This window comes from Antechinus flavipes, chromosome 3 (assembly GCF_016432865.1).
Source record: "Antechinus flavipes isolate AdamAnt ecotype Samford, QLD, Australia chromosome 3, AdamAnt_v2, whole genome shotgun sequence".
In the NCBI taxonomy this organism is placed as follows: Eukaryota; Metazoa; Chordata; class Mammalia; order Dasyuromorphia; family Dasyuridae; genus Antechinus; species Antechinus flavipes.
This window is the reverse complement of record NC_067400.1, coordinates 556,883,023-556,910,907: the sequence shown is the minus strand read 5'-3', so window position 1 is coordinate 556,910,907 and position 27,885 is coordinate 556,883,023. Positions and strand designations below refer to the sequence as shown.

At 36.1% G+C, this 27,885-nt stretch overlaps 3 protein-coding genes across 3 annotated transcripts; 2 read left to right on the top strand and 1 right to left on the bottom strand.

The window, feature by feature from the left end:
- The first annotated feature begins 5,474 nt into the window (after nt 1-5,474).
- LOC127555352 (olfactory receptor 51I2-like) lies at nt 5,475-6,422 on the top strand. The gene has a single exon (XM_051987585.1). It carries the CDS (start codon nt 5,475-5,477, stop codon nt 6,420-6,422), a length of 948 nt encoding a protein of 315 aa, XP_051843545.1.
- Nucleotides 6,423-15,802: 9,380 nt separating this feature from the next.
- On the top strand, nt 15,803-16,765 carry LOC127557481 (olfactory receptor 51I2-like). Its single transcript, XM_051990793.1, has one exon. The coding sequence runs from the start codon at nt 15,803-15,805 to the stop codon at nt 16,763-16,765; it is 963 nt and encodes a 320-aa protein (XP_051846753.1).
- An 8,688-nt stretch (nt 16,766-25,453) lies between these two features.
- On the bottom strand, nt 25,454-26,404 carry LOC127557480 (olfactory receptor 51I2-like). Its single transcript, XM_051990792.1, has one exon. The coding sequence runs from the start codon at nt 26,402-26,404 to the stop codon at nt 25,454-25,456; it is 951 nt and encodes a 316-aa protein (XP_051846752.1).
- Nucleotides 26,405-27,885: the final 1,481 nt, after the last annotated feature.

Genomic DNA, 27,885 nt, shown 5'->3' with positions numbered 1-27,885 from the left:
AGAGGTTCATCCCTTTGAGGAAGGAGATACCAAGCTTTTCTTTTTGAGCACAAAGCCAAAGATTTAGTTCCCAAACAAGGTATCGGCATCACCCACCCATTCCCACCCCCACCACCTTGCCATTGGAAAAGCAATGTCTGGGATTCAGTGTGAGTTCTTCATTCCAGGACCTGTGAAGCCAGAGGAGGGCTTCCCTATCTCTCAGCTCTGCTTAAGTTGTTTTCTATCCCTTTTTCATTTTGTTTTTCTCATTTTCAACTTGCTTTTTGACTTCTCTTTTTTACTTCATTTTTCTTCCATCTCTTTCTTCCTATTGTCTCCTCTTCATTTCTCCTCCTTTTCTTCTGCTCTCTCCCCTTCTCACTGTATTGATCTTCTTCACCTTTAATATTTCCCTCCTGTCCTTTCTCTTACATTTTTCTGTCTCTTTAACAGGAATTCTCCTCTTGGTCTTTTCCCTCTAACCCTCCTCACATGCTTCCAGTTAGGGAATCAACCCTCCTTTTTCTAGACCATCACAGAGTGACTTTAGACCTGAAAGAACTCTATAGGATTATTCTTTTGATTCTGCTTTGACAAAGACAGAAGGGTGTGCATCCATAATCTAGAACCAGAGGTAACTAAGATTAAACTCCAGATACAATTTCATGATAATGAGAAGTACTAGACCTAAAAACCATTGGTGAAAACATAAAGAATAAATGAATTATTTTGAGAACCTTAAAAACAATGAAAATTTATTATTATTAAGGTATTGTCTCCCCTGGAAGGAGAATAGGATTAGATGAGGTTATTCCATGTTCCTGATTATAGCCAGAAACACAAACATTAAATATAGAAAAAAAATTTCATTTGATTTTTAACTTGGGAAATAAAATAGTAAACTGTGGAAAGGGAAGGGAAAGAGTTACTCAGTAAGACAGAGTTGTATATGTGTGGGAAAATTTGAGCCTTAGATATTCTGTGTGTGGAACACATAGCACACATAGAATCTTATTTCTCAATTGTTATCCCTCATTATGCCCCAGATAACCTTCTCTTTTGGCCATACAATGAGTCCCTCTTTTCTATCACCCTCTCAGTACCTTGAGAGTCTATGCTCTTGGCCTTGGGCCATTTAATATTTTAAAGGCAACTTAGCATGCTGTATCAGAAAGCATGCTGAGTTTAGACTCCCAATTGTATGTTAGAATCCCAACTATGTCACTTTCTATTTGTGTGACTTTGTACATATGACTTAAGCCTTTTCTGGGACTTAGGTATGAAGTAAGGAAGCTGAACTTGTTGATCTCATCAATCTTTTCAAGTTTTAAATCCTTAGCAATGGGACAGATGATAATAATAGCAGTGGCTTATTTACTCTTATTTATCAAATTTGTAGATGATCCAAAGATAGAAAGAATGATTAATGTTTACAAGAGAGAGAGGTAATTTCTTTAGTCTTCACTGATTAGAATCTAACAGAGCTGTCTTGCTATCAGTATAGACATAGCATTTTAGAATGTGCATTGATAAGTTGGAAATCATCATGAGGAGAGAAATTAAGATGGTAAAGGGCCTCCAGATCATTCCATATGGCTTTATTTAATTTTCTTCTAGGATATCTTCCAGAAATCAAAAATCTTTTGACACATTTAAATGATAGATTCAAGTTAACCAGATTAAATCTAATAGTTATAAACATAACATCTTTTGTTTGATTGCAATGCATAAAATGCACAAATACATAAACACATTAAAAATTAAATATGATTACTTGATGGTTATGGATTGGGTTAGGTGGCCACCAGAGTTTCCTTCCAACTCTGAAAATATAAATCTTCTCCAGCTAAACATCACAAATTCCTAATGTAAAATTTCAAGGCTTTTCATCTTGGCTGCTTTTCCCAGTTACATTTTAATCGGTAAAGAAAATAGGTGATCAAATTCTGCTTTCTAGACAGTCTTCCTCTCAAGTCAGTCTAAAACTTTCATTATTATTATTATTATTATTATTATTATTTTGCTTACTGTATTCCATTGTTGAGTCACTGAGTTTAAAATTCATTAAAACTTTTCCACGGTATTTTTTCCTTCTCTTTTTTTCTTTAGATGTACATCTAGGTTTAATCATGTCTCCTCCATCTTAGACTTCTAAAGTTGATTTTTATTTTATTCTAAAGGTCAGGATTGACTTAACTTTTATTCCTTTGTCTAGATAATCTTTTTTTTATCATATATAATATATACATATACATACATATATGTGTGTGTATATCCACAGTTTCTTCCTGCTTTCCTTTTGCCCAGAGTTTTCCTGCTTAATTTACTTTGCAAGTAATATTTTGATCTTCTCCCAACATCCTCCCCAACCAAATCTTCATAGATTTGGGAAAGAAATACAATCTCTTTGCTCTGTTTTATTGGAACTAATGTGGCAAACCATCCAATTTTCTTTTATTTAAGGAAGAGGAAAATAAGGACCATGGCAATTAAGGGGCTTCCTAAAATTTAATTTAAAAAATCAATTTTGTTATTCCCCCCCACATATAAACAACTGAAAAGAAAAAGAAAACACAACCAAGAGACATTTCTGGGCACATACAGGTCAGTAAATAGCAGAGTAAGCTTTGAACCTAAATCTTCTGGGTCTAAAACCAATGCTCCTCCAACCCACATGAATATGTCAGCTTCTCTGGCTTCCTCTTGGCTTAGACTCTTGTTGAAAATAATAACAATTATACTAATAATAATATTAATAACTAGCATTTATGAAGATCTTTAAGGTTTATAAAGTGCTTTATAAAAGTTATCATGTTATTCTTACAACAATGATAGGTGTTGTTATGCCCATTTTACAGATAGGGAAACAGTAGGAGAAAAATTAAGTGATTTGCCCAGGGTCCCACAGCTAATAAATGTCTAATGTCAAACTTGAACTTTAGTTTTCCTGACTCCAACACTGTCCACTACCAACTGGCTGCTCATCTAGAATTACTCCTATAACCTAAAAAGGGGTGACTAGTCCTCCATTTGTTTTGCCGAATTTTAAACCCCACCTATGGTAGACTCTAGGAGCTGCTTTGAGGCAGCATCTTAGAGATAAGAGACCTCATCCTGCTTGTTATGGTCCAGTGAAAACAAGGGCTTGATTTGGAGTGAGAGGTTGTGGATGGAAGCTTAGCTCTAACTTTTATTATCTATGTAACCTTGGCCACATCTTAATCTTTCTAGGTATTAGATTCTTTCGATGTAAAATGAAGTAGTTGAGCCAGATGTTCTTCTGCAGGCTCTTTCTGTTCTAAATCTTTAATCCTCTGATCCTATCTCCTTTCCATATTACAATCTTAGATATTAACTTCCCCATAGCTCTCCATTGTTGGGATCCCTGAGTCCATAACTTCATTGAGGTAGAATAACAGAAACTTTACTAATCAAAACACCAGGGAAGTCTCTTTTTTTCCCTCTGGGACTCAGTTTCCTCTTTTGCAAAAGAATTGAGGGAAAGAAAGAGGGTAGTGGAGACCTCTAAATTCCTTTCCTACTTTAAATACTATAACCCTCCAGCACAGTCTGTTTTTTTGAATACACAATTTACCTTCTTTTTCCTCAGGAATAAGACTAGTGTAAGCCTATTGCCATATCATTACCCTATAATTAGAACATTAGAAAATTGACATTCAGTCAATAAATATTTAAGTGTCTACCTCCTATGTACCAAACACTGTATAAGACCTGGAGAGAGAGAAAAAAAGTCTCTGATTTCAAGGAATTTTCAGGTTAATAGAAGAAACAACATGCAAAGAAATATATACAGGCAAACCACAGATAAGATAAATTGGTAATAATCAATAGAGAGAAGACTAGAATCTTGAGGGATCAAAAAAAGATTTTTGCAAAAAGGAGGGATGTTTGCTGGAAATTAAAGCAGGCTAGAGGAAGCCAGAAGCAGAGATGAGAAGGGAATAATTCTAAGCAGGGGAGACAGACTGTAAAAACTTCCTGGCATTCTTGTTTAAAAAATAGCAAGGAAGTCATTATCATTGGATCTCAGCAAATGGGGGCGGGGAGGAGGGAGGAAGTAGGTACAGGGAGTGTATGTGTAAAGGTTGAGAAACCTAGAAAGATGGAAGGACAGGTTATGAAGGACTTTGAATATTTGAAAGTCAAATCCAGGATTCTATATGTGATCCTGGAGATGTTAGGAAGTTACTGAACATCCCATGGAAATGGGCTCTTCCTATAAAAGATGGGACTTATGTAAATGCAAACACACTTATATAGGCAATCATAGAAATAGTCTCAGATAGGGAAGAGAGAGACCTTGGTTCTAGTTCTGACTTTGCCACTAACACCATGTGAGACTTCCAAAATATACTGACACACCTTTCCAGTCCTCAGTTTTCTCCTCTATCAAACTGGGATATTAATAAGGTTCTAGTGGTCCCAGATGAAAAGTTTGGGGAATATCAGGTAGAGAAATAATGGTGAGGATTTAGTAAGTGTATATAGCATTGATCCAAGCAGAAAGCCTTATGGGGATAGAGATGCTTAAGAGAGTTTGTCTTATTCAACTTTTGTCTTTAATTATAGCCAGATGAATGTATGGAGGTCTCTGCTTTAAGATCATAGATTTAGAAGGAATCTTTTGTTTTATATCTAATCCAGCCCCTTCATTTTTATGAAACTGAGACCTAGAGTAGAGACAGCCCTTGTTCAAAATCATATACATATTAAGGCACAGCCAAAACTTGAACCCAGATTCACTTACCCCAAACCTAGTATTTGTTCTACACATTGCATGGAAAATCTCTTTCTATTCCTCATTAGAGGTACTTATACCCTTGTCCACTCTAATTGTGAATACATACTAAATAAAAATGCAAAGAACTTTAATGGTTGTCTTATGCTTCCTGGATATATATGCTATCTCACATTCTTTCCTCCTAATGTACTATCCACACCTGGTTTATCTTCAATGATAATCTGTCTCTTGAACTGCAATTTGTCTGATATCATTTTTTCCATTTTGTGTCCCCAAAAAGTTACTTTGGTTACTGACAAAGACTCCATGTTTTCTCTCATGGGCAGTCTCAGGACCAACATCTCAGATTCTCCCAGCTTCATCCTAACAGGATTCCCAGGACTAGAAGCAATGGAACCCTGGCTGGCCATCCCACCCTTCCTGCTTTATTGCATTTCCATTGCATGGAAATTCTATCTCCATTCCTCATTAAAGGTTCTCATACTCTTGTCCACACTAGTTGTGAATTCATGACTAAATAAAAATGCAAAGAACTTTAATGATTGTCTTGTGCTTCCTGAGTACATATGTTCTCTCACATACTTTCACCCCAACATATTATCCATACTTTCTGGTTTATTTTCAGTGATAACCTATGTTTCTTGAATACAGTTTTTCTGATATCTTTTTCTCCATTCTGTGTCCCCAGAAAGTTACTTTGATCACTGACAAAGACTCCATGTTTTCTCTCATGGGCAGTCTCAGGACCAACATCTCTGGATCTCCCAGCTTCATCCTAACGGGATTCCCAGGACTGGAAGCAATGGAACCATGGTTGGCCATCCCACTTCTCCTACTCTATGTCATCTCCATTGTGGGCAATGCTTTGATTCTAGTCATTGTCAAGGAAGAACAGAGTCTGCACCAACCTATGTACTATTTTCTGTCTTTGCTATCAGTTAATGACCTGGGAGTTTCACTGTCCACGCTGCCCACTGTCCTTGCTACTCTCTGCTTCCATGCTCGTGAGATTTCATTTGCAGCTTGCCTGGCTCAGATGTTCTTTATCCACCTCTTTTCCTGGACAGAATCTGGAATACTGTTGGCCATGAGTCTAGACCGTTACGTGGCCATCTGCAACCCGCTCCGCTATTCCACAGTCCTCACCAATACCCGCATTTTGGCCATGGGGTTGGCCACACTGCTTCGCAGCTTCCTGCTCATCCTGGTCTTCCCCCTACTCCTTCAGCGACTACCTTTCTGTCATACACGAAATGTCCTCTCTCATGCCTACTGTCTACATGTGGACATGATCAAGCTGGCGTGTGCTGACGTCACCCTCAATAGCCACTACGGTCTATCCATTGTGCTCCTCACCTTCGGCCTAGACTCTGCACTCATCTTCCTCTCCTACGTTGTGATCCTCCGCTCTGTCCTGGCTATCGCTTCCCGTGAAGAGAGACTCAAGACCCTCAACACCTGTGTGTCGCATATCTGTGCTGTGCTCATTTTCTATGTGCCCATGGTGAGTGTGTCCATTGTGCACCGCTTTGGCGGCAGTCTTCCCCACTCAGTTCATATCCTCATGTCTGTCCTTTATCTCTTTGTGCCACCAATGCTCAACCCCATTATTTATTCTATCAAGACAAAGGAAATACGCCGCAGACTCCTAAAGATGCTCTTCAGGATCAAGGTCTGATGGAAAGAAACTGGAACTTGCCTTGTCTACCAGAAGATTATTAAGATAATGAGAGGACCGGGGACTATGGCATGTGAAGATTGACTGAATAGATTAGATATCTTTGTCCTAAGAATGAGAAGACTTAGAGGGGATATGAAAACTGTTTTCAAGGATTTCAAAGGTCAAGTGAAAGAAAATCTGGGAAGTTAACTAGTTCAGCCCAGAGGAGAGAATTAGGACTAATTTTGGTGGGTGTGTGAGGTTTTAGAGATGCAAATTTCAGTTCAATGTAAGAGAGAACTTCTTAAGAATTTAGAATTATCCCATTATGAAATGGCTATCTCCAGAGTAATGAAATTCCCTCTTTCAGGAGGTCTCCTTGTTGGGATTAAAAATTCATGGACTTGGATTCATCATGGATTCATCACTTCAGACACTACCTAGCTGTACAGTCATGTACAAATCACTTATCATTTTGAACCTGAGTTTCCTTATCTGTAAAATGGATATCATAATACTTGTGGCATTTGCTTTATAAGATTGTAAAGCTGAAAAGACATAATATGTGTAAAGCACTTTATAAATTTTAAAATACTATGTAAATGTCAATTATTCTAAATGGACTAGATGACCTCTTTGGTCCCTCCAAATGATAAAATTCTCTGATTCAAAGAAAACATTTATTAAGGTTGTGTTATCCTGATGGACTTGAGATAATAGCAAAGAATCTGAGGCAGGGGAGGGATGGGCAGAGGGAGGGAGGGACCATAATGCTAAGTATGCAAGACAAATTGGCTCCCTATATGGATATGGTAAGCTGCGTACCTGGGCAAATTTTTCTACATCCTTTCCCTCTATTTCTGCTAACACAAGTATTTATTAAGCTAGGTAGCTTTATTGCTTTAATGGGAGAAACAAAACTGAAGGATATAGGCAAAGAATTTGACCCTGATTGAAATTAGCAGACTTCTTTTGTGTGGTTTCAGGGAAATTAAATCCAAGAGGTAAAAGCAGAATTAAAGACTTTTTGACAAACATATCATAAATGGAAAGGCTCCTTGGATGAAGTAAGACTTTCCTGGTTAACACTAAACCCACAGGGTCTGTAATATGGGACCATTTTCTTCACCATTTAGGGATTGTCCTGCCCTATCCTTCAGATAATTTGACTGGATTTAGTTTTAGGGAAACTGGCCTTTAAGAATAGGGGGGTAAGACTCTTTTTTTCCTATGCTCTTATTAAACAATTATAGTGTTGCCTTAGGGATAAATTGATTTACCTTATATTTTGATTCAACTCTAAGGCTCCCTCCAGAAATGGAAGAAAGCTAAATGGTACTCGGCATACAGTATGACTCAAAGATGGGTCAGGTACTTTATTCCTACTCATAAAAGAAATGCTGATGATAAAAGATGTATGGTATGCATTACAGAACAATTTAAAATATGACTCAGTAACTTAAGGTATGACTACTATTACAGTATCTTGGGAAACTGATATTTGGATCTCATTAAAACATGAAGGTTTTTTAAGAGGACTACTAATTAATCATTTTACATTTCACCTTGAATCTAAATCAAAGATTTTTTTTTGTTATAACTTTTAATTTACAAAACATATGCATGGGCAGTTTTTCAACACTGACCCTTGTATTCTATTCCAACTTTTCCCCTTCTTTCTTCCACTCCCCTCCCCTAGATGACAGGTAGTCCAATACATTTAAATATGTTAAATACATATATACATATATATGTATATATGTTAAATACAATATATCTACACATATTTATACAGTTATCTTGCTGTTCAAGAAAGATCAGATCTAGAAAGAAGGTAAAAAAAAACTGATAAGGAAAACAAAAATGCAAACAAACAATAACAGAAAGAGTAGAAATGCTATGTTGTGGTCCACACTTATTTGCCATAGTTCTCTCTCTGGGTGCAGCTGATTTTCTTCATTACTGAACAATTGGAACTGGTTTGGATGATCTCATTGTTGAAGAGAACCACATACATCAGAATTGATCCTCATATAGTATTGTTGTTGAAATGTATAATGATCTCCTGGTTCTGTTCATTTCACTTACCATCAGTTCACGTAAGTCTCTCCAAGCCTCTCTATATTCATCCTGCTGGTCATTTCTTACAGAACAATAATATCCCATAACATTCATATATCACAATTTACTCAGCCATTCTCCAATTGATAGGTCTCCATTCAATTTCTAGTTTCTAGCTACTACAAAAAGGGCTGCCACAAACCTTCTTTAAGGTCTCTTTAGAATATTAACCCAGTAGTAACACTGCTGGATCAAAGGGTTATGCACAGTTTGATATCTTTTTGAGCACAGTTCCAAATTGCTCTCCAGAATAGTTGGATCTATTCACAATTGCACCAACAATGTATCAGTGTCCCAGTTTTCCCACACCCCCTCCAACATTCGTCATTATCTTCTTCTTATTATCCTATTATCTTATCATCTTAGCCAATCTGAGAGGTGTGTAGTGGTATCTTAGAGTTGTCTTAATTTGCATTTCTCTGATCAATAATTATTTGGAGCATCTTTTCATATGACTAGAAATAGTTTCAATTTCTTCATTTGAAAATTATCTTTTCATATCCTTTGACCATTTATCAATTGCAGAATGGCTTGATTTCTTAAAAATTAGAGTCAATTCTCTATATATTTTGAAAATGAAGTCTTTATCAGAACCTTTGACTGTAAAAATGTTTTCCCAGTTTATTGCTTCCCTTCTAATCTTGTCTGCATTAGTTTTGTTTGTACAAAAACTTTTTAACTTAATATAATAAAAATTTTCTATTTTGTGATCAATAATGATTTCTTGTACTTTGGTCACAAATTCCTTCCTCCTCGACAAGTTTGAGAGGTAAACTATCTTATGTTCATCTAATTTCTTTATAATCTCATTCTTTATATTAGATCATGAATCCATTTTGACCATATCTTGGTGTACAGTGTTAAGTATAGGTCAATGCCTAGTTTCTGCCATACTAATTTCCCAGCATTTTTTGTCAAATAGTGAATTCTTATTCCAAAAGCTGGGGACTTTGGGTTTGTCAAACACTAGATTGCTATAGTTATTGACTATTTTGTCCTGTGAACCTAACCTATTCCATTGATCAACTAGTCTATTTCTTAGCCAATACCAAATGGTTTTGGTGACTGCTGCTTTGTAATATAGTTTTAGATCTGGTACAGCTAGGCCCCCTTTATTTGTAAATCGAAGATTCTTGATTAGGAACCTCTATTCTGCACTGTCCAAATAACTCCAGGTAAATGTCTGCTAGTACAATAGCCAGTCTCGGTCCATTTTTCCTCTTGGTGGCCATTCTCTCCAGTAACTCTGAAATAGTTGCTGGGGATTCTGTCCCTATCACTCACTATTCAGATCTTACCCAATAGAACCCAAGACCTGCCAATCTCTTAAACTCAGAAGGCCAACTCCAAACAAGAATATGCTGATCTTTAACAAATACAAAAGAGGGGTCTTTACTTTTAAATTTGCTTAAGTATAGAATGTGCTTTAAAAGTTATATGCTTGGGATACAGGGGTGTTTCTAAGTTTTCTATGAAAGAATTCAACTCAGACCATCTGTAAATTTAGTAAAGACATTTAATGAGGTTAATATTTTTCAAGGCCCCTTCATAAGGGCTTCCATAACGTTACTCCAGCAGAGTGAGGCTAAGGTTTACATAGAGAAGGGAGAATAATAAAAACAGGAGAATTGGGGAAAGAGAAAAATTGGATAATCTCAGATAAAATTTTTCACACACTTATGGGAAAATAAGTCCTTTTGTATCTATGATTGGATGGATATCTTTTGCCAGACATCTTGCTGTAGTTGCTTGTATCTGCTTGTGACTGCTGGGCTCCCTGGTGCCCACTGGATACTGGAACTATATGCTTATTGCTCACAGAAGAAAACGTCTGTTTATTTCATCAGAAGCCATAATGAGAGACAGGGCAAGCTGCTTTTTCCTATCCCCCTTATGGTAAGTTACTCAAAACAGTTACAATATGAGTTACTGCTTAAAAAGAAGAGAATTTGAAGATATTATGAATCATTTTTAAACATTTTTTGAGCAATCAGCTCTTCTGGTTTCATAACCAAAGGTAGGAACTCTTTGGCCTCTCAAAATACAGTCCTGCCTCACACATGGCTCCAAAGCTCCCATGGGCCTGCAGGCATAAGGAATGCTAATTTTGAGGGTGATAGAGGGGCTAGTCATTTTTTACAGAAAAATTATCCATTACAGACACAAACCATTTACTTCTTTTGCCCAGATCTTTTTTAGAACAACTATTTTAACTGTGCCTCCCCCAACTAAATTTTTGCTTCTGACTAAAAGACTACGTTCAACTATTTAAAATTAAATTTCATCTAATCAAGTTAAGCTCAATGCTCTAAATCACTGATCTACAACTAATTACAGTTTGACACTCAAAAGGGTCTTAATTGCCCCCAATGAGGATATGATCATCCAATTCTTGAGTGGGAAGATGAGTCACTTCCTCTCTCCCCCATGATAGTCATTTATGGTTTTCTCCCATACAACCACACCTACTTTTATCCCTCAGTCGTGACCTTCATAGACTGATCCATCTTTTTAGGAGTATAATCTTGAAAAAATAGGAAGAAGAAGGATAGATCATAACTTGGGGCAGTTAGGTGGTGCAGATAAGAGCACCAACCCTAAAGTCAAGAAGACCTGAGTTCAAATCTGGTCTCAGACACTTAATACTTCCTGGTTGTGTGACCCTGGACAAGTCATTTAACCCCAATTGCCTCAGGGGAAAAAAAAAAAACACAACCTGGATAACAACAGTAGCTATACAAATGCCACTGTCCAAACCCTCCCCAATCCCCATTTGGGCCCTCAGATCATCCCATGAATATGACAGACACCTAACTGAAGGCTTGTTTTACATTTTGGGGCTGTAATCATGAGGGAGAATGCTTATCTTCCTATTTTTAATTTTTAGGGATACAGCATGATAGCTCTGCTCTGATAAGCAGGCATAAATGGGCTGCGATTTTCCTTAGACAATTCATTAAAACATTTTTTCATCCACATAACCACACATCTTCTAAATTTCTCTATTATCTTAGAGTACCCATAATCTTTCTAGACATACAGGTAGACCGATCTGCCAAAAAAAAATTGTGAAAGCCAATGCTTCCAGCTATTAAAAACCAATTTATTAATTAAGCAGGTCAATAGTCAATAAAGTGATCTCTCTTGATAACCAAAGAGTCTCCAGGCATCTTTAATGCCCCTTTGTTTTCCTTTATTATTATTTCCTTTATTGAATATCATTGCACATTATTGAAAGTGCTCCTAATAAAAAAAAAAATATTCAACCCTAATTGGTTAATACTTAATGAGGTAGTGGTTTAAGCATCCTTAGTCCCTACCATTTACTTCATCATTGAAGGGGAGAGGTCAGCTGAAATGGGACTCAGTCATGAGGCTCTAGTTCCTCCTAGCAATCTGATGGCCCCAACATAATGTCTTTGGCTTGGTTTCTGCTTCATGAGTGAGCTCCCCACCCCAAACTCCATTAAAGGTACCAAGAAAACTGACTGATTCAGTTTGTCTTCTACTTAAAAAGTAGACAAAAACCCAGATTCCTTTTGAGTGGGACCCAGTCCAAACTAGTTAAGAAGCAGATGCCTTGTAAGCTAAGAATGGTTAATGGGTTGGTCGTGACCTTCATAGACTGATCCATCTTTTCAGGAGTATAATCTTGACAAAATAGGAAGAAGAAGGATAGATCATAAATTAATAACTGGTTCTTAGTATAATAGTAAAACATTTATTTTCATTTAAATCTAATCTGATGTCACATCTTCTAGTTTTTACCTCCCCCCAAATTTTTTGCATCTGCCCTTTTCTCTTGAGTTATATCCAAAATCTCATCACCTGTCACCTGGGCTATAACAATACTTTTCTAATTGTATTCCCAGTCTTATCTTATTATTCCCTTCTCCAAATCATACTCCATACAGCTATTAGAATCATTTTCATAAAGCATATATCTGACCATGCCAATCCATACTCAAATAAACTCTAGAGGCTTCCTATTAACTCCAGGATCAAATATTATTTTTAATGTTTATTTCACCATTTTAAAATTTCAATTTTTGCATAAAATGTTTAATTCAAGTAATCATTAGTATAGTTGTACATGTGTATAATTTATACATATACATATACACATATATAGTGGGTACATATTGTGAAAATGGAATGACTTTATTAATCCCTCAAGCTCCTTTACTATCCAGAAGAACCCAAAGTGATATAAGAATCAGATAAATTTGAACATTCTTTTCTGGGCATATCAGAAATTCCTTCCAGTATTGGACCCAGAGCTTCTCCCACTATGCCAGATAATCAACTCAGACAAATTTGTATCAACTCCCAATTCCTAAAAAACAAACCTGCCCAGAGATGACCTGATAAAGTGATTACACCACAACCCCAATTCTATGAATTTTGCTTTATTAACCCTTGCTGCTTATGTCCACTTTGAGCAGAGTTCTATCTGTGCTCCCATGTGTACATATTCATTTGTTTAGAAGGAATAAAATCATGGATAAAACTGTACTAATGATTAACATTAAGCATTGTTAATTTGGTCAGAGATAGCTGGTAATTATGCTGGACAGACAGGAATCTTGGCCAAACTGACTTTGCCAGATTAGACTCCAAGAATCCACAAATCCCTCTTTACCTTCCTTCTTCCTTTCAACTTTCTACTCATCCTTGGTAGAGTGAGCAGACCTCAGGGCCTCTGGGTCCCTAAATCATTATAGGCCCTGGAGACAACCCTGTTATTTCTTTAAAAAGAAAGCTCTTAGTACTAGAATTCTACATAATTTATGTAGAGGGTTGGCAATAACTGACATCAATGCTGTTTTTACCTAATACCCCTTCCTTTGCCCTTTAAGCCACAGCACCAAAGGTAAGTACTTAATGCTTCCTTCCCTAGTAATAAATATCTGCCCAAGTATATAGAATCTGCTAGGTGGATGGGTCTGAATAAACTTTGGACACTTCCTTCCTTAGAAGAATAATCTCAAACCAAGAACTTTCCCTAAAATCAAAAGCCACTTTTACAGACTGTTGCAAAAGAACCTATGTGCCACATAGGGACCTGAAATGAGTGTCAGATACCCCAATTAAAAGCCTTTATTGTCTGAGAACTTGTAAGGGAGAGAAATACTACAAGGGAGCAGAGAAGAAAAGAGTTCTTAGCTGCTCAAAAGGAAAGTGGAAAAGAATGAGATAATATAGTTTCTGGTTGTTAAGGGAAAAGATATCTAGACATAATTAGCCAGGATGTTTAGAAAGTCTTAAGCAAAGTCCGGAGTCTGCAAGTGCTTTCCGTGAGCTGTTTGATTTCTGGCAGCTACAAGCATCTCCAAATTCAGCTAAAGTTCATTTGCAAAGGATCAGTACCATGTCCAGCAGCTCTGAGATTTTGATGTCTTTCTGATTAGTTAGCTATTGTTCCACTCTGACACATTAGTACAGTTATTTCAAGGCCCATGTTAATAAGACCCAGTAAAAGTCTGTAATCCACGTTTACCTTTTATCACCTCATCTAACTCACCCTAGAGTGAATTCTTCTCCAACTTGACTCCACTGCTTCTGCTGATTGTGTCATTCCTCTTAGTCACTCAGGATCCAAATTAGAGACTTAAATATTTCTGTTCTCTCCCTATACTTCACACTAGCCAATCAGTTGCCATATTATGTTCAATCTTTTTCTGCAATATTTCTCCACACAGAGCACTTTTTGTCACTCCTATTGTCACTTTTCTAGTTCCAGTTCTGTTGGAAGCTCACCCTGCCTCAGATCAGTCATCTCCATTCCATTCACAAATCAGTCAAAATAATTTCCCTAATGTATTTATTCTTTCTATAATCACTTTAATTCTATAGAGACAGGGGATTCCCCAAAATCTAAGTTCGGTTTTAAATATTAGTAATTTAAGCTCAGTCTAATAAACAAATAGTTTAAAAGTACCCAAAGAGTTCTGGGACTCACTGTATATCCCTGTTGTCTTCCTATTAGAATGGAAACTTCTTTCAGATAGAGATAGTCATTTGCTATATTTATATTCTTTGGGCCCATTATAGTTTCTGGCTTACAATAGACACTTAATATGTACTTCTGACTTATTTTGGCTAATAGAGCTTAGGCAAATCTTTTAACTTCTCAGTGTTCCAAGGCAAGTCATAAAGACACTGAACATCACAAAAGTAGCCAATCTACCTTGGAAAAAGGAGTTCCTTACACCATTCATAATTCAGAATAAGAAAGATGCTAATTATTATTTTTTATTTATTTTTTAAAGGACATTATTTCATTTTCAACATTTCAAGGGGCATTTATGCCCTTTGGGATAAAATAAAATAAGCTATTTTACTGAGATATTCTGCATCCCCATAATTCAATAAATATGGTGAATGAGAACAGAGAACCATCACTCCCTTGTTTATATACTGTCTTTCTTAATAAAGACTAAAATCATACCAGATCTTTTGATACTAATGTGCCATTGTTGATTCATATTCAACTTGATACACTAACCCATAAATTGTTGCTATTGTTGTTGTTGTTTTTAACATTGTTGTTTAGATAAGATAGTGAAATTGATTTTTTTTTACCTTGAGCACAAACATTTGCTTTTATCTCTATTAATTTCATAATGCTTTCTAAGTCTTGGATAAAGTATAGCCATTTTATTGTTATGAATGCCATCTCAGATATCCTCACTTTTTACACATATTTAACATCTTACATTAGCATATTTATTTCACCTTATATTATTATTGATATTTGATGAGTTTTTGTCTGAATATCAGAGGATATGTCTGTTACTACTGTTTCTGTTCTTGGGCAGGATGTGTCTATGAATTACTAAATCTTTCAGCATACACACACTTATGTATGCATACATACATATACATATATATCCCAATAAAAGTGCAATGTTGATTAATATTATTATGACTTTTAATTCTGATAATGAACAGGAAGAGAGGAGATCCTGTTGGAGTTGTACTAGGATGGTTTCTTAGAAGAGATGAATTTTAAGAGAGGTCTAAAAGCAAGTCTTATATGAGGGTAGAAGGAAAGGGTGGGTATTCTAGATGCATAATAATATAAATGAAAGAGATTAAGGATAGGGAACCATGATTGACACATGTAACTGAAGCATAATGTATACATTACAGAATAGGGGAAGATAAACTTTGATGTATGACCTTGATGGTTACACTTAAGTATTTGATAATGATATACCTCTTCCTTTCATTTCCTTGAAATGTAGTTATATAGTCTGATCAAAAATCCCAACATGGAAAGTTTCTTCACCAATGACTCTCGTTTACCCCCTTTCATACTAACTGGCTTCAAAGGACTTGAAATCTCCCAGCAGTGGATATTCCTGCTATTTGGTGCCTTCTATTCTGTTTCTATTGTGGGTAATTCCCTGATTCTCTTCATTGTTAAGGAGGAAGAAAGTCTTCATCAGCCTATGTACTACTTCCTTGCTGTATTGTCAGTCAATGATCTGGGTGTGTCATTGTCCACACTGCCCACTGTAATGGCCACCTTTTGTTTCCATGCTAGAGAGATTGCCTTTGAGGCTTGTATGGCCCAGATGTTCTTTATCCATTTCTTCTCTTGGACAGAGTCAGGAATTCTTTTGGCAATGAGCTTTGACCGCTATATAGCCATATGCAACCCACTACGGTATTCTACCATCCTCACTGATACACGAGTTACCCAAATGAATTTGGCAATTGTACTCCGAAGCTTCTTTATGGTTTTCCCACTTCCTTTCCTCCTGAAGCGTCTGCCCTTCTGCAAAGACAACACCCTGTCCCATGCCTATTGCCTGCACCCGGATTTGATCCACCTACCCTGTGGGGATAGCACTCCAAACAGCATCTATGGCCTTTGCATTGTGGTTTCTGCTTTTGGCCTGGACTCTGCCCTCATTCTCCTCTCCTACATACTCATTCTCCGTTCTGTATTGGCGATTGCCTCTCAGGAAGAGAGACTTAAGACACTTAATACATGTGTTTCCCATATTTGTGCTGTTCTCATCTTTTATGTACCCATGGTGGGTGTGTCCATGGCCCATCGTTTTGGGAAGAATGCCCCTCCATTTCTAAATACAGTCATGTCTTTCATCTACCTCTTTGTTCCTCCCATGCTCAATCCTGTCATCTACTCCATCAAGACCAAAGAGATCCGCTGGAGGCTCATCAGAATTTTCTCAATATCAAGCTCTGTTCAGAGAGAGCTGAGATGAAACACCAGTTCCCAATGTTATATGCTGTGAGTCTGGATTTGAAGAAGAAGCATAAGAAGCTTATCTTTTCATATCTTCTATACCTTCTATTTGGATAGGGTGCTACTGTGAGGACAAGGAAAGTTAGATGATAGATCAGTTATTTAATTTAATTGGACAAACTTCTGTAGTGTGGCTCACTAAGTCACAGATTACAGCACACAATTCTACTCATTTATATGTTTGTTTTCTCTAAAGGGACTATTTTTCCATTTTAAAATCTACTTTTTAAAAGAATGCTATTCTGAAGCTGTGCCATAAAATGAATCCTTGGTGAGTCATCCTGTCCCACAGAAACACTGTAAAGATATAAACTTTACCAAAGACTGGATTCAAATAAATTTTAGATGTTAACTATTATCATAAAAACAAAGATGTACAAATTATAAACCAGTCTTACAAAATGAGCATTAACATGCTAGTATACTATAAAATTTATGTAGAAGGAAATAAGATACAATCTAAATCATTATAAATTTGTATTTCTTGACATATACTTATTTATAAGAGGCCTTATAGTACAGTGGATAAGAAACAGGCCTTGGAGCCCAAGAAACCTGTGTGTAAGTCTTGCCTGTGATATGTACTAATTTTGTAACCCCTGGGCATGTCTTGCTCCAGATATCTTTATAAGACAAGAAATCTCAAAGAGGATGTTAACAAAGTCTATACAATTATTTGGTTGGTATGAAGATTTATTTTTTGTATGATTCTTATTTGCTGATCATTGACATACCTTCTAATTCCCAAATTATTTGATTCTGATTCTTTCCTTGGTAAAGGGAGATTCCTCATCCACAACTTCTCTGAATCAATGAAAGCATAGATCTAGTGCAAATCCTGATAAGCTATATATATATTTATGTGTGTGCATTTTTCCCCTGATAAAATTTGAAGTTCCTTAAGGGGAGGCACTACTTAATTTTTGTCTTTGTATTCTCAATTCCTATCACAATGCCTGGCACATAGTAGATATTTTAAAAGCTTTTTGATTGATCAATTGACTAATATGTAAAATAGATAATTTTAGAACAATAGAATAATATTTATAATTATATAATTATAGAAAGTTTACATTTATTTTATTTTTTTCATTTATTTAATATTTATTTTTCCTAGATATAAAACAATTTTCAATATTTGTTTTTAAAATTTTGAGTTCCAGATTCTCTACCTTTCTCTTTTCCCACCCTCCTTCCCCATTGAGAAGGCATATGTGAAGTTATGCAAAACATTTCCAAAAAAGTCATGTTGTGAAAGCATAAATCTCTCCTCCACCAAAAAAACCTGAAATTTAAAGAAAGTATGCTTCAATCAATATTCAGACACAATCAATTCTTTCCCTAAGCATAGATAGCATATTTTACTTAAGCTATCTGAGAGGTTAGAATGCCAAAAGTGAACACAGTGTCCTAGAACTTATGGGAAGCAAGGAAATATACCTGGCATCTCCCCCAGAACCAAAAATAGCATCACACATCTAGCAGGTACCTAGCAAATATGTTTAATTGAAGGAATCAGAAGATTGTTTCTATAATTTGCATTAGCAGAATAAGAATAGGTTAATATGACACAAAGTAAAAAGGGAAGGAAAAGGGCCATTGAATTTGTAAAACTATGTAAGTAAGAGTTGTTTTAACTTTTGGTTTTGAAATAAAAGTTTAGCATGAAATCCCCTAAGAAGAAAACAAATTTTCATAATGAGAGTGATAATTATTAATTCTATGATAAATTGTGCTAAAACTCCATATAGAGAGATATAACTACAACAGATTGACTAGGATTTGGTCCTGGGGGCACTGATAGGTTGGTAGAAGAGATCTATATTTCTTCCCTTTAATGGTCTTTCACCCCATTATTTCTGTACCTTACTATCTTCTGAAAAGTGTTTTTATATGTGTATGTTCATATATGTGTATGTGTGTGTGTGTGTGTGTGTGTTTATATATGTGTGTGTGTGATATTGGAAAAAAGAAGGAAGGACAACATGGCAATTTCTTATTTGAGTTAGAGGTTGTTTTTACTTGGTAAAAACATGCTGTCTATGCTTTTAACTTCATCATCCTGAGGCAATATTCTTGTTGCCCCATCCTAGTTACAGTTTTGCAAAATACACAAAAACATAAACCATATAAAAATTATAAAGATGGGATAAAACGAAAATAAAATCCAAATCTCTTTGGTGAAATACAAGTTCAATATATGTCGATACGTGATAGTTTTTAAAAAGTCAGTCAATTAACAAGAATTTATTGCACACTTACTATGTGTTAGGCATTGTACTAAATGCTCCAAATATTTGTGTGGTTGTTCAGTTGTTTTCAATATTCCATTTGGGATTTTCTCTGCAAAGATACTTGAGTGATTTGCTATTTTCTTTTCCAGTTTATTTTTCAGATGAGGAAACTGAGGAAAATAGACTTAAATGACTTGCCTAGGATTAAACCACTACAAAATGTTTGAGGCTAGATTTGAATTCAGGATGAGGAATGTTCCTGACTCCAGTCCCTGCACTCTATCCATTATGTTATTTAGCTGCCCCTAGAATCTACATACAAGTAGAAATAAAGACAATATCCTCTAATTACCTTCTTATGTAAAGAAGCTTACATTCTAATAAGGAAATATTACACATAAAAGAAAGCTGAAACAGGGACAGTCAGTAAGCAATCAGAGATTATACATATGCAATCATGTAAAATATTTCATTTTGCATAAGAAGACTCAAACAAAAAAAAGTGAAAAATAGCAAAGCTCAGGCTGCATTCAAACAATATTAGTTCTTTTCTGGAAGTGGATAGTATGCTTCATCATTAGTCCTTCGGTATTGTCTTAGATCACAATATTGGTAAGTTATTAGTCAGGAGTGGAGCCTGGAGAGGAATGAAGCCTCATTAAGAAAAACAAAAGTAAGAAAGTGATAGTCCAGCAGTATTCTGCCTTCATCATAATAAGTTTGGAATAGTATGTCCATATTTAAGGAAAGACAAAGATAAACTGGCCAGTTCTCTGGGAGGGTACTTAAGATAGTGAAAGTCCTGGAGGCCAATCATACCCAGGGGACATTTACTCTGGATTGTGAGGGACAGCACTGCTATTTTCAAGAAATTGATGAAAGAGAAAATAAACTAGTCTTATAAACCATGGAAATAGCAATGAAAGGAAGTTGCAGAAAGAAAGATCACAACTCAAGAAAAAGAGAAACACTCTAATACTGAGCAGGTATAGAAGTGAAAATGCTGATTGAGGAGGGTTTCCTTTCACTGCAGGGCACAGAGTGAATCAATGAATGAATAAGCACTTAAAAATCATTTATTGAGTAGTTACTAAGTTTCAAGCACACCATCCACTGTGGGCTGGAGATAGATATATAAAAGAAAGTCTGACCATAGGAATCTTCATTTTAGTAGGAGTGGTTGACACATAACGGAGAGTGATGGCCAGGGAATGATGAAAATCATAAGGAGCTCCACTTAGTGTCACTAAGGTGCACCTTAGGAAAGGGTGGACCCTTTCCAGGTAAACCACAGATAATGAAAGATTTACGAGTCATTTGGGAAAGAGTAGATATATGGTAGAAGAGGGATTCTAAAGTTGAGATCTGTGAACTTATTTTTTAAAAATTGATAACCATCTCAATAAAAACTGGTTTCCTTTTTCTTCCTATGCATTTTATTTTATGGATTAAAATGTATGTGTGTGTAATAAATGTACATATATGTATGTGTGTGTGTATTGTTTGTGTGCATGTGTGTGTATGAATGTGTATATTCTGAGGCTTTATCAAACTGCCAAAATGAGACAAACCCCTGCTGTAGAGGACATCCTCTTTAGATGTGATGTCAACCCAGTAACTTCTAAGGTTTCTTCCAAATCAAAGAGTCTAGGGCTTAAAGAACAAGAGGACTCATTCTGAATATTACATTTCTGTTAGGGATTTACTTATTTTTATATGAACCATTATCAATGCCTCAAAATGTGTTTGTTTTTTTTTAATTTAAATATTTTACTAAATATTTAATAAACTCCTATACAAAACACTGTACTACTTGCTGGGAAGGGAAACATAAAAAATAAAACAAAAACAAAAACAAAAACAGAATAAACAAATAAAAAAAAAAAAGTCATTTGTCCTCCATACCCATCCATTTACACCAGCTAAATCTGAGGCAAAAAACTGCTACCAACCCAATGAGCAAAGGGACCTGGATTGGTAGCTTTTCCCAGGCTACAGCAGTTGAAGCTCTGGGCTCCCTGGAGACTTTCTATCTGTTTAAATCATCCTCCAAACAAACAGGTTAGGTGAGGGACTAGTCAAGTTTGCTATTTTAGAATTTAATTCTATTTAAATTCAACCATCATTTTGAATATTTCCTAATCTATAGGCAACATCTTGTCCTTTTCTGAAGTCAAGAATCAAAAAGTAGGCTTCAGGCTTTATATTCTCATTAATTGTATTATTAAGATAATGGGGGGAGGAGGAGGTTGATAGGTAATTCAGCAGGAAAAATAGAGCTATCACTGTAGTTTCTCATTTCCAGGTCATCCTCCCATTTCTGATAAATGGTTTACTATCTCTTACATATCAAAATTCATTCTCTACTGGAAATTTGAATTCTTTTTTTAAATTATGAATTTTTTTTCGAAAACAGAGTTTTCTAAACAAATCTTAAAACAGACCCATCTGAAAATATATTCTTCCACAAACATTTAGATCACAAATTTTTTTCTTTTTGTTTGGATCACAAACTGTAAATAAAAAAAGGAACAATTTTATTTAATTTTGATTTTATGATTAACATTGATTAATGTATTTGATCAGTTTTGTCATCTCTTTCCCTTGACAAAAAAGCAACAACAACAAAACCCATGTTTGTCATCATTATATGAATTATGTAACATTTATAAGACTTTTTAAAGTTGATCATTTCTGTTTTTATGGAAGAATCTTATCCCTGCTTCCACTCCAAATCCCCAGGGAATTTGGCTCGTAGGTAACACAGAGGCTAGAAAATGTGAGTCTGAATCCTATCTTAAACTGTGTGCAACTCTGGACAAATCACATAATTCCTCTGATCTTTTGTTTCTTTATTTGTAAAATGAGGATAATAATAGCCTTTACCTCACATGACTGTTGTGACTAAATGTTGCAAACCTTAATATATTATATAAAGACTGTTATTTATTTTTTATTGTTGTGATTTTGCCAACATTTATTGGACGCTTATTAAATGCAAAGGACTATGGTAGGTGGAGGTGATAGATGAAGGATAAGATATGAGGAAGTAGGGAATATAAAATTTAGATGAAATAAGTTCATAGATACTAAGAAACTCCTAATCAGAAGTATGGGGCAAGCATACAAACAACTTAACATATAGAAAAAATGAATATAATATCATTGGAAAGGCAAAATAATCATCAACTTGATATAGCACCTTAAAGTTTACAGGATACTCACAACAATTGTAACAAATCTTCAAAGCAGGTGCCATAGTTATTAGTAATCCCACTTCATAGAGGAGTCCCAGAAAAGTTAGATTTGCAAATGGTCACACAGTCAGGAAATGCCCTCCAGAAGAAGAATTCTCACCTAGTGCTTTCCAAACTCATGTTTAATATAATTTGTACTATTGAGGGATCCTTGACTCTTAGGGATTTGTAGATATATATTTCCTAAAGCCCATGAATGTGGATGGTGAAAAAAATAAATATTCATTCCAATATAATTGATTTCCTTTGTTGTTCAATTATTTATTTTATAAATTTATAAACATTCTCAGAAGGGTCCATGACACAAAAGATTAAAAATTCCTGTATTATAGCATATCCTGTCTATTTACAAAGTGTTATTAAAACTCCAAGAAAGGTAAAATGGGAAAGGAGACAACAATTATAATTAATGCATCTCTGATTTTTAGGAAAAAATCCCTTGGAGTGCTGGCATTTCAGATGATTTTTAAAAATTGGATAACATTCAATAGGAGAAGATGGTAGGGATGTCATTCTAGAAAGATAAAATTGTATGGACAAAAATATAGAAACCTGATTATCGGAGCAAGCTATTAATTAATCAACAACAGAATCACAGAGTTATAAGGGGTCTCTGAGAACCTGGGTAACTAGTTCATGTAGTCTATCTAGCTCAGTCTGAAAAAGAATCTCCTCTACATCATAACTAATAGGTGATTATCTAGACATTCTGACATCTTGGGAACATCCATGTCTTCTAAACAAGTTTATTTTACTTTTTTACAAGTCTAATGATTAAGCAGCTTTCATTCCACTAAGATCAGATTAGCTTCTTTACAACTTTACAATCAACCCTCATGAGACATGAATTGAAAGCCCTTTATCCTCCTGATTGCTTACCTCTGGTTTTCCCATTTATTAATGCATTTCCTCAAATATGATAACCAGAATTGCATATAATAGTCTACAAGAGGTGCCATCAGGGCAAAATACTGCCACCATCCTAGACACTATTCTTATTTTAATGAAGGCTAAAATTGCATTCCTTTTTGGCCACCATATTGTACATCTTATGCTGCACTTCACTGAAATCCTTGTAATTTTTAAGAAGAATTTATTCAAACCATTTCCATTTTCAATTTGCAATGGTTGATTTTTTCAAAAGCCTTTAACTTGCCTATTGAGTATCTACTATGTACAAAACATTATGCTTGGTGCTGAAGGAGATACAAAGTTTAAACAAGTTATTATAGTTATTCTTTCCCACAAAAATAGCATGCAATCTAATAGGTATATACTCATCACCAATATTTCACGGTTAAATGCAATGGCATTAAAGTAATGTAAATGAAACACTATGTGAGTCCTGTTAGGTCAGATATATCTTTCTGTATTAAAAAAGGAAAAAAAAAAACATGTTGGTCTTCCAAGTTCAAAATGTGTCCAATAGTGTGACATGTCCTATCTATGGGAAAAAAAAAAATTAAAGCTCTTTTAGGCTTTGTTGAGAGACCAACCTCCAGAATAAGAATAAGAGAAGTGACAGTTCTCTCTACTGTGTCCTAACCTAGCCACAATTAGGAGAATTATATTTGTACACCACAATTTCACAGGGATGTTGAAAAGCTAGAAAGCATCCAGTAGAGGGTGGTATTCAGTATCTAGGGGGACCTTGAAACCCTGGCAAGAAGGAAATAAACATTTATTAAACACTTTGTATATAAGAGGTGCTATGCACTTTAAACATATTATCTCATTTGATCTTCACAACCATAGATTATGGGTTCTGTTATTATCCTCATTTCATAAATGAGGGAGACAGAGGTGAAGTGACCACCCAACTCATACAACTAATGTGTACCTGGGATCAGATATGAATTCAGGTCTTGATTCCAGGAAGATTCATCTGCATAAGTTCAAATCCAGCCTCAATCACTTACTAGCTGTGTGGTTGGAAACAAGTCACTTAACACTGTTTGCTTCCGTTTTTCATCTGTAAAATGATATGGAAAAGGAACTGGAAAACAGCTTAGTTTCATTGACAAGAGGACCTCAAATGGGGTCATAAAGAATCAGATAAAGCTGAAATGACCAAACAACAATAATTTCTGACCTCAGGACTAGCATTCTATTCACAGACTATATTAACTTTTTTGGGTTTTTTTTATTTTGGTTCTAAGAGCAATGAGAAACAGACTTGCCCTCTCTGTGACTAATATTTACTTGTTTACCTTAAATTCCAAGTTCTAGGGACCCGGGACCCTCAAAATGAATTTTAGACTTCAGTAGGGTCTCTCTGATAATTAGTAGCATTCTTTGCAATGTTTCAGCCTACCTCTGATCTAATTGCACAAGATAAGTTAAATTTTGTCTTCATTTTAAGTCTTTCCTAAATAAAATATAAGCACAAACCAAACACACAAAGGAAACTGAAAGATATGAAGTCATGGTATAACGTAGCTCCGTTATTATCTTTCCCTCTCTTTTAAAGCCAGCAAAGGAAATATTACTGGTTTCATTTCCAATCATCTTTTTCTGCCTTCTTTATAGAAGGAAATGGTCTTATTTTCTGGAACACATCAAAATAACAAAACATAAGAATCAAATAAAATTATTCCCACACAGAAGTTCTTCCTTCCTCCATTTCCTTTTAGGAGGTAGAGATGATCAGACCCAGGCAATTCCAAGACATACCAAAGGTTGGGCCTCTTGAGTATGCTCATCTTCATTTCTGAAAGGAGAGTGTAGATCACCTGATTCCTCCCCTCACTCCAACACATATGCATCTAGAAGCCATTCAGACAAAAATTTTAACCATTAGGTTAAAATTTTTGAAAACACTATTTTTCTCTTCCCTCTCCCCCAACATAATTCCAAATGAATAGGACTCTGTTGCATGTCAGTGAATTAAGAAGTTTTTACAGGTGGAAAATAACCTGTACTAGAAAGGAAGAAACCTTGATCCTGGCCCCTTTTCTCCCCTACACATACATTAGGAGGCTCCCAATCTGATTGAAAAACCAAGATTAGTCCATGAAACAAGTTGTAACCTGTACAAAGCAATTTATAATCGAATAATACATGCTGTAGTACTAGCACATTTTTTTCCTGTTTAGCAAAGAGTTATACCCATGCCAGCTGACTAACAATGTCTCTGCCTCTAGCCAAGAAAAGTCCTTAGGGCAGGTCCTTCTTGCAGGAGAAGAGGGAAAGAATTCCTTTGCGGATGGGTTTGGTTTTGACACTATAGATGATGGGATTTAGCACAGGGGGCACGAAGAGGTAGGCACTGGACATGAGAGTGTGGGCAATGGGCGAGGCATGCTTGGCTGCTCTGTGCATCACAGACACGCCTATCATAGGCACATAGTACAGGAGCACAGCACAGATGTGTGAGGCACAAGTATTCAGAGCCTTCAGCCTCCCCTCCTTTGAGGCGATGCCCAATACAGTACGGAGGATCAAGGCATAGGAAAAGACAATGAGCAAGGAATCGAGCCCAAAGGAAGCCAGGACAATGGACAAGCCCAAGATGCTGTTGATGGTGGTGTCGGCGCAAGGTAGCTGGATCAGGTCTGAGTGGAGGCAGTAGGAATGGGAAAGGACATTGGCCCGGCAGAAGGGCAGGCGTTGCAGTAGAAATGGCAGTGGGGCCATGAATGCCACACTCTTCAACGTGATGCCTAAGCCCATGCTGACAATTCGGGGCAGGGTCAGAATGGTCGTGTATCGCAGTGGGTTGTAGATGGCCACATAGCGGTCATAACTCATAGCTAGAAGGACACCAGACTCCATGCATGAGAAAGTGTGGATAAAGAACATCTGAGCCAGGCAGCCTCCCAAGCTTATCTCACGGGTATCAAACCAGAGAATGCCCATCACAGTGGGCAATGTGGAGATAGAAACACCCACTTCCGTGATGGCCAGCATGGATAGGAACAAGTACATGGGCTCATGTAGAGAGGAATCCACTCGCACTGCTGCCAGGATCAGAGTGTTGCCCACAATCGCCACCACATACATGGCAAAGAAGGGGATGGACAGCCAGCCGTGCTGTGCTTCTAGACCCGGGATGCCCGTCAGGAAAAAGGGTGAAGGGAAAAGAGTGACATTATCCAAAATTCCCATAGATCAGCTCTGCCTGTTGTTGGAAAGAATACCCCAAAGTTAGCTTCCAATACAGATCATGATCAATTCAATCACATACCAGTCCATACATACATGATCCGACAGGGAAAGGAATCCTGGAAATCAGGAAGACCTAGATCTCAATCCTGTCTCTGAGATTTACTAGCTTAAGTGTGACCTTGAGTTAATCATTTAACCTTACTAAACTACAATTTCTTAATTTGTAAAATGAGGATTAAAACATGCATAATATACACATCATAGAGTTATTGTGTGATTGCAGTCATTGAAATGGAATAATATATATAAATCACTGCAAATTTTAAAACACTGTATAAACATCAATAGTTACTATATTATCATTTATTGTTATTATTATTATTATTTGTTGTTGTTACTCTTATTTCCAATGACTTGAGAGAATTTTGTTTGTTTTGGTCCTAATCCTTGAATTTATCAGCATAACCAGTCATTAAGCATTTAAGACTTACTTGGGCACTGTGCCTAGCATTGGGAATAACAAAGAAAGGCAAAAGGCAGTTCCTTCTTTCAAAAATCTTTCTATTAATACAGATCCACAACTGTCCTGAATTTTTTCTGTTTCAGAGTTGTCTAAGAGCATTGAGGGGTCAAATGACTTGCCCAGAGTCACACAGGCACTAGGTGTTGGGGATGGGACCAGGACTTCCAGACTCCATTTTCTTCTCTCTTCTATTCATTTTGCCATGTTGCCTCTTCTTTAGGGAGAGCTTTAGCAGTTCTTTTTACAACGGATGTTTTCATTTTCCCCAAATCATACAATCATAAAATATCTAGGCTGGAAATAATTATTCAACCCCAAATATGGAATGTCAGAGCTAGAAGGGACCTAAAGTAGAACTTGGAATGTTAAGAGTTAAAGGGACCTTAGAAATAATTGTACCCAGGTCCTTCATTTTATAAAAATAGAGGAGTATGAGGCCCATAGAGAAAATGTAGTTTACCAAAGCTTACATCATAATTCAGGGCCAGAAGCAGAGGTAGGATTGAGATTTGTTGTCTCTGAGTTTTATTGTACATCAGAGTATTTTCTTTTATTTTGCTTTTATATCAGACTTTGGGAAATAAATCCAGCTTCCCAATACCTAAGTCACCCAAATGTAATTTGTTCTAATTATGTAAATGTTTGTCTAAGAAGACTAGCAGACACATCAGTATTTAGGTGAGCTCAATTAATATAGTGATGCTGAGGCTTGTTGGAAGAGATCGGTGACATTTCTTTGGTGACAAGAACTTTGGGAGTTGTAAAGAAACCATGGATTCAGAAAGAAAATGAGATAACATGATGAGTAGAGACTGTACAGCAATATTCAAAAGTAGAGAGGCACCTTTAGAGATAGTTGCTGCTCAGGTAAATTGACATTAAATATTGGGTAACCAAGGCAAAAAGAAATGTTTGTAGTATAAAAGGATGAATCTGAAGTCCCAGAGAAAATTATTGG

What these genes read in the sequence shown, in the direction of transcription:
- LOC127557480 (XM_051990792.1), bottom strand. Translation starts at nt 26,404, where the DNA reads ATGGGAATTTTGGATAATGTCACTCTTTTCCCTTCACCCTTTTTCCTG.
- LOC127555352 (XM_051987585.1), top strand. Translation starts at nt 5,475, where the DNA reads ATGGGCAGTCTCAGGACCAACATCTCTGGATCTCCCAGCTTCATCCTA.
- LOC127557481 (XM_051990793.1), top strand. Translation starts at nt 15,803, where the DNA reads ATGGAAAGTTTCTTCACCAATGACTCTCGTTTACCCCCTTTCATACTA.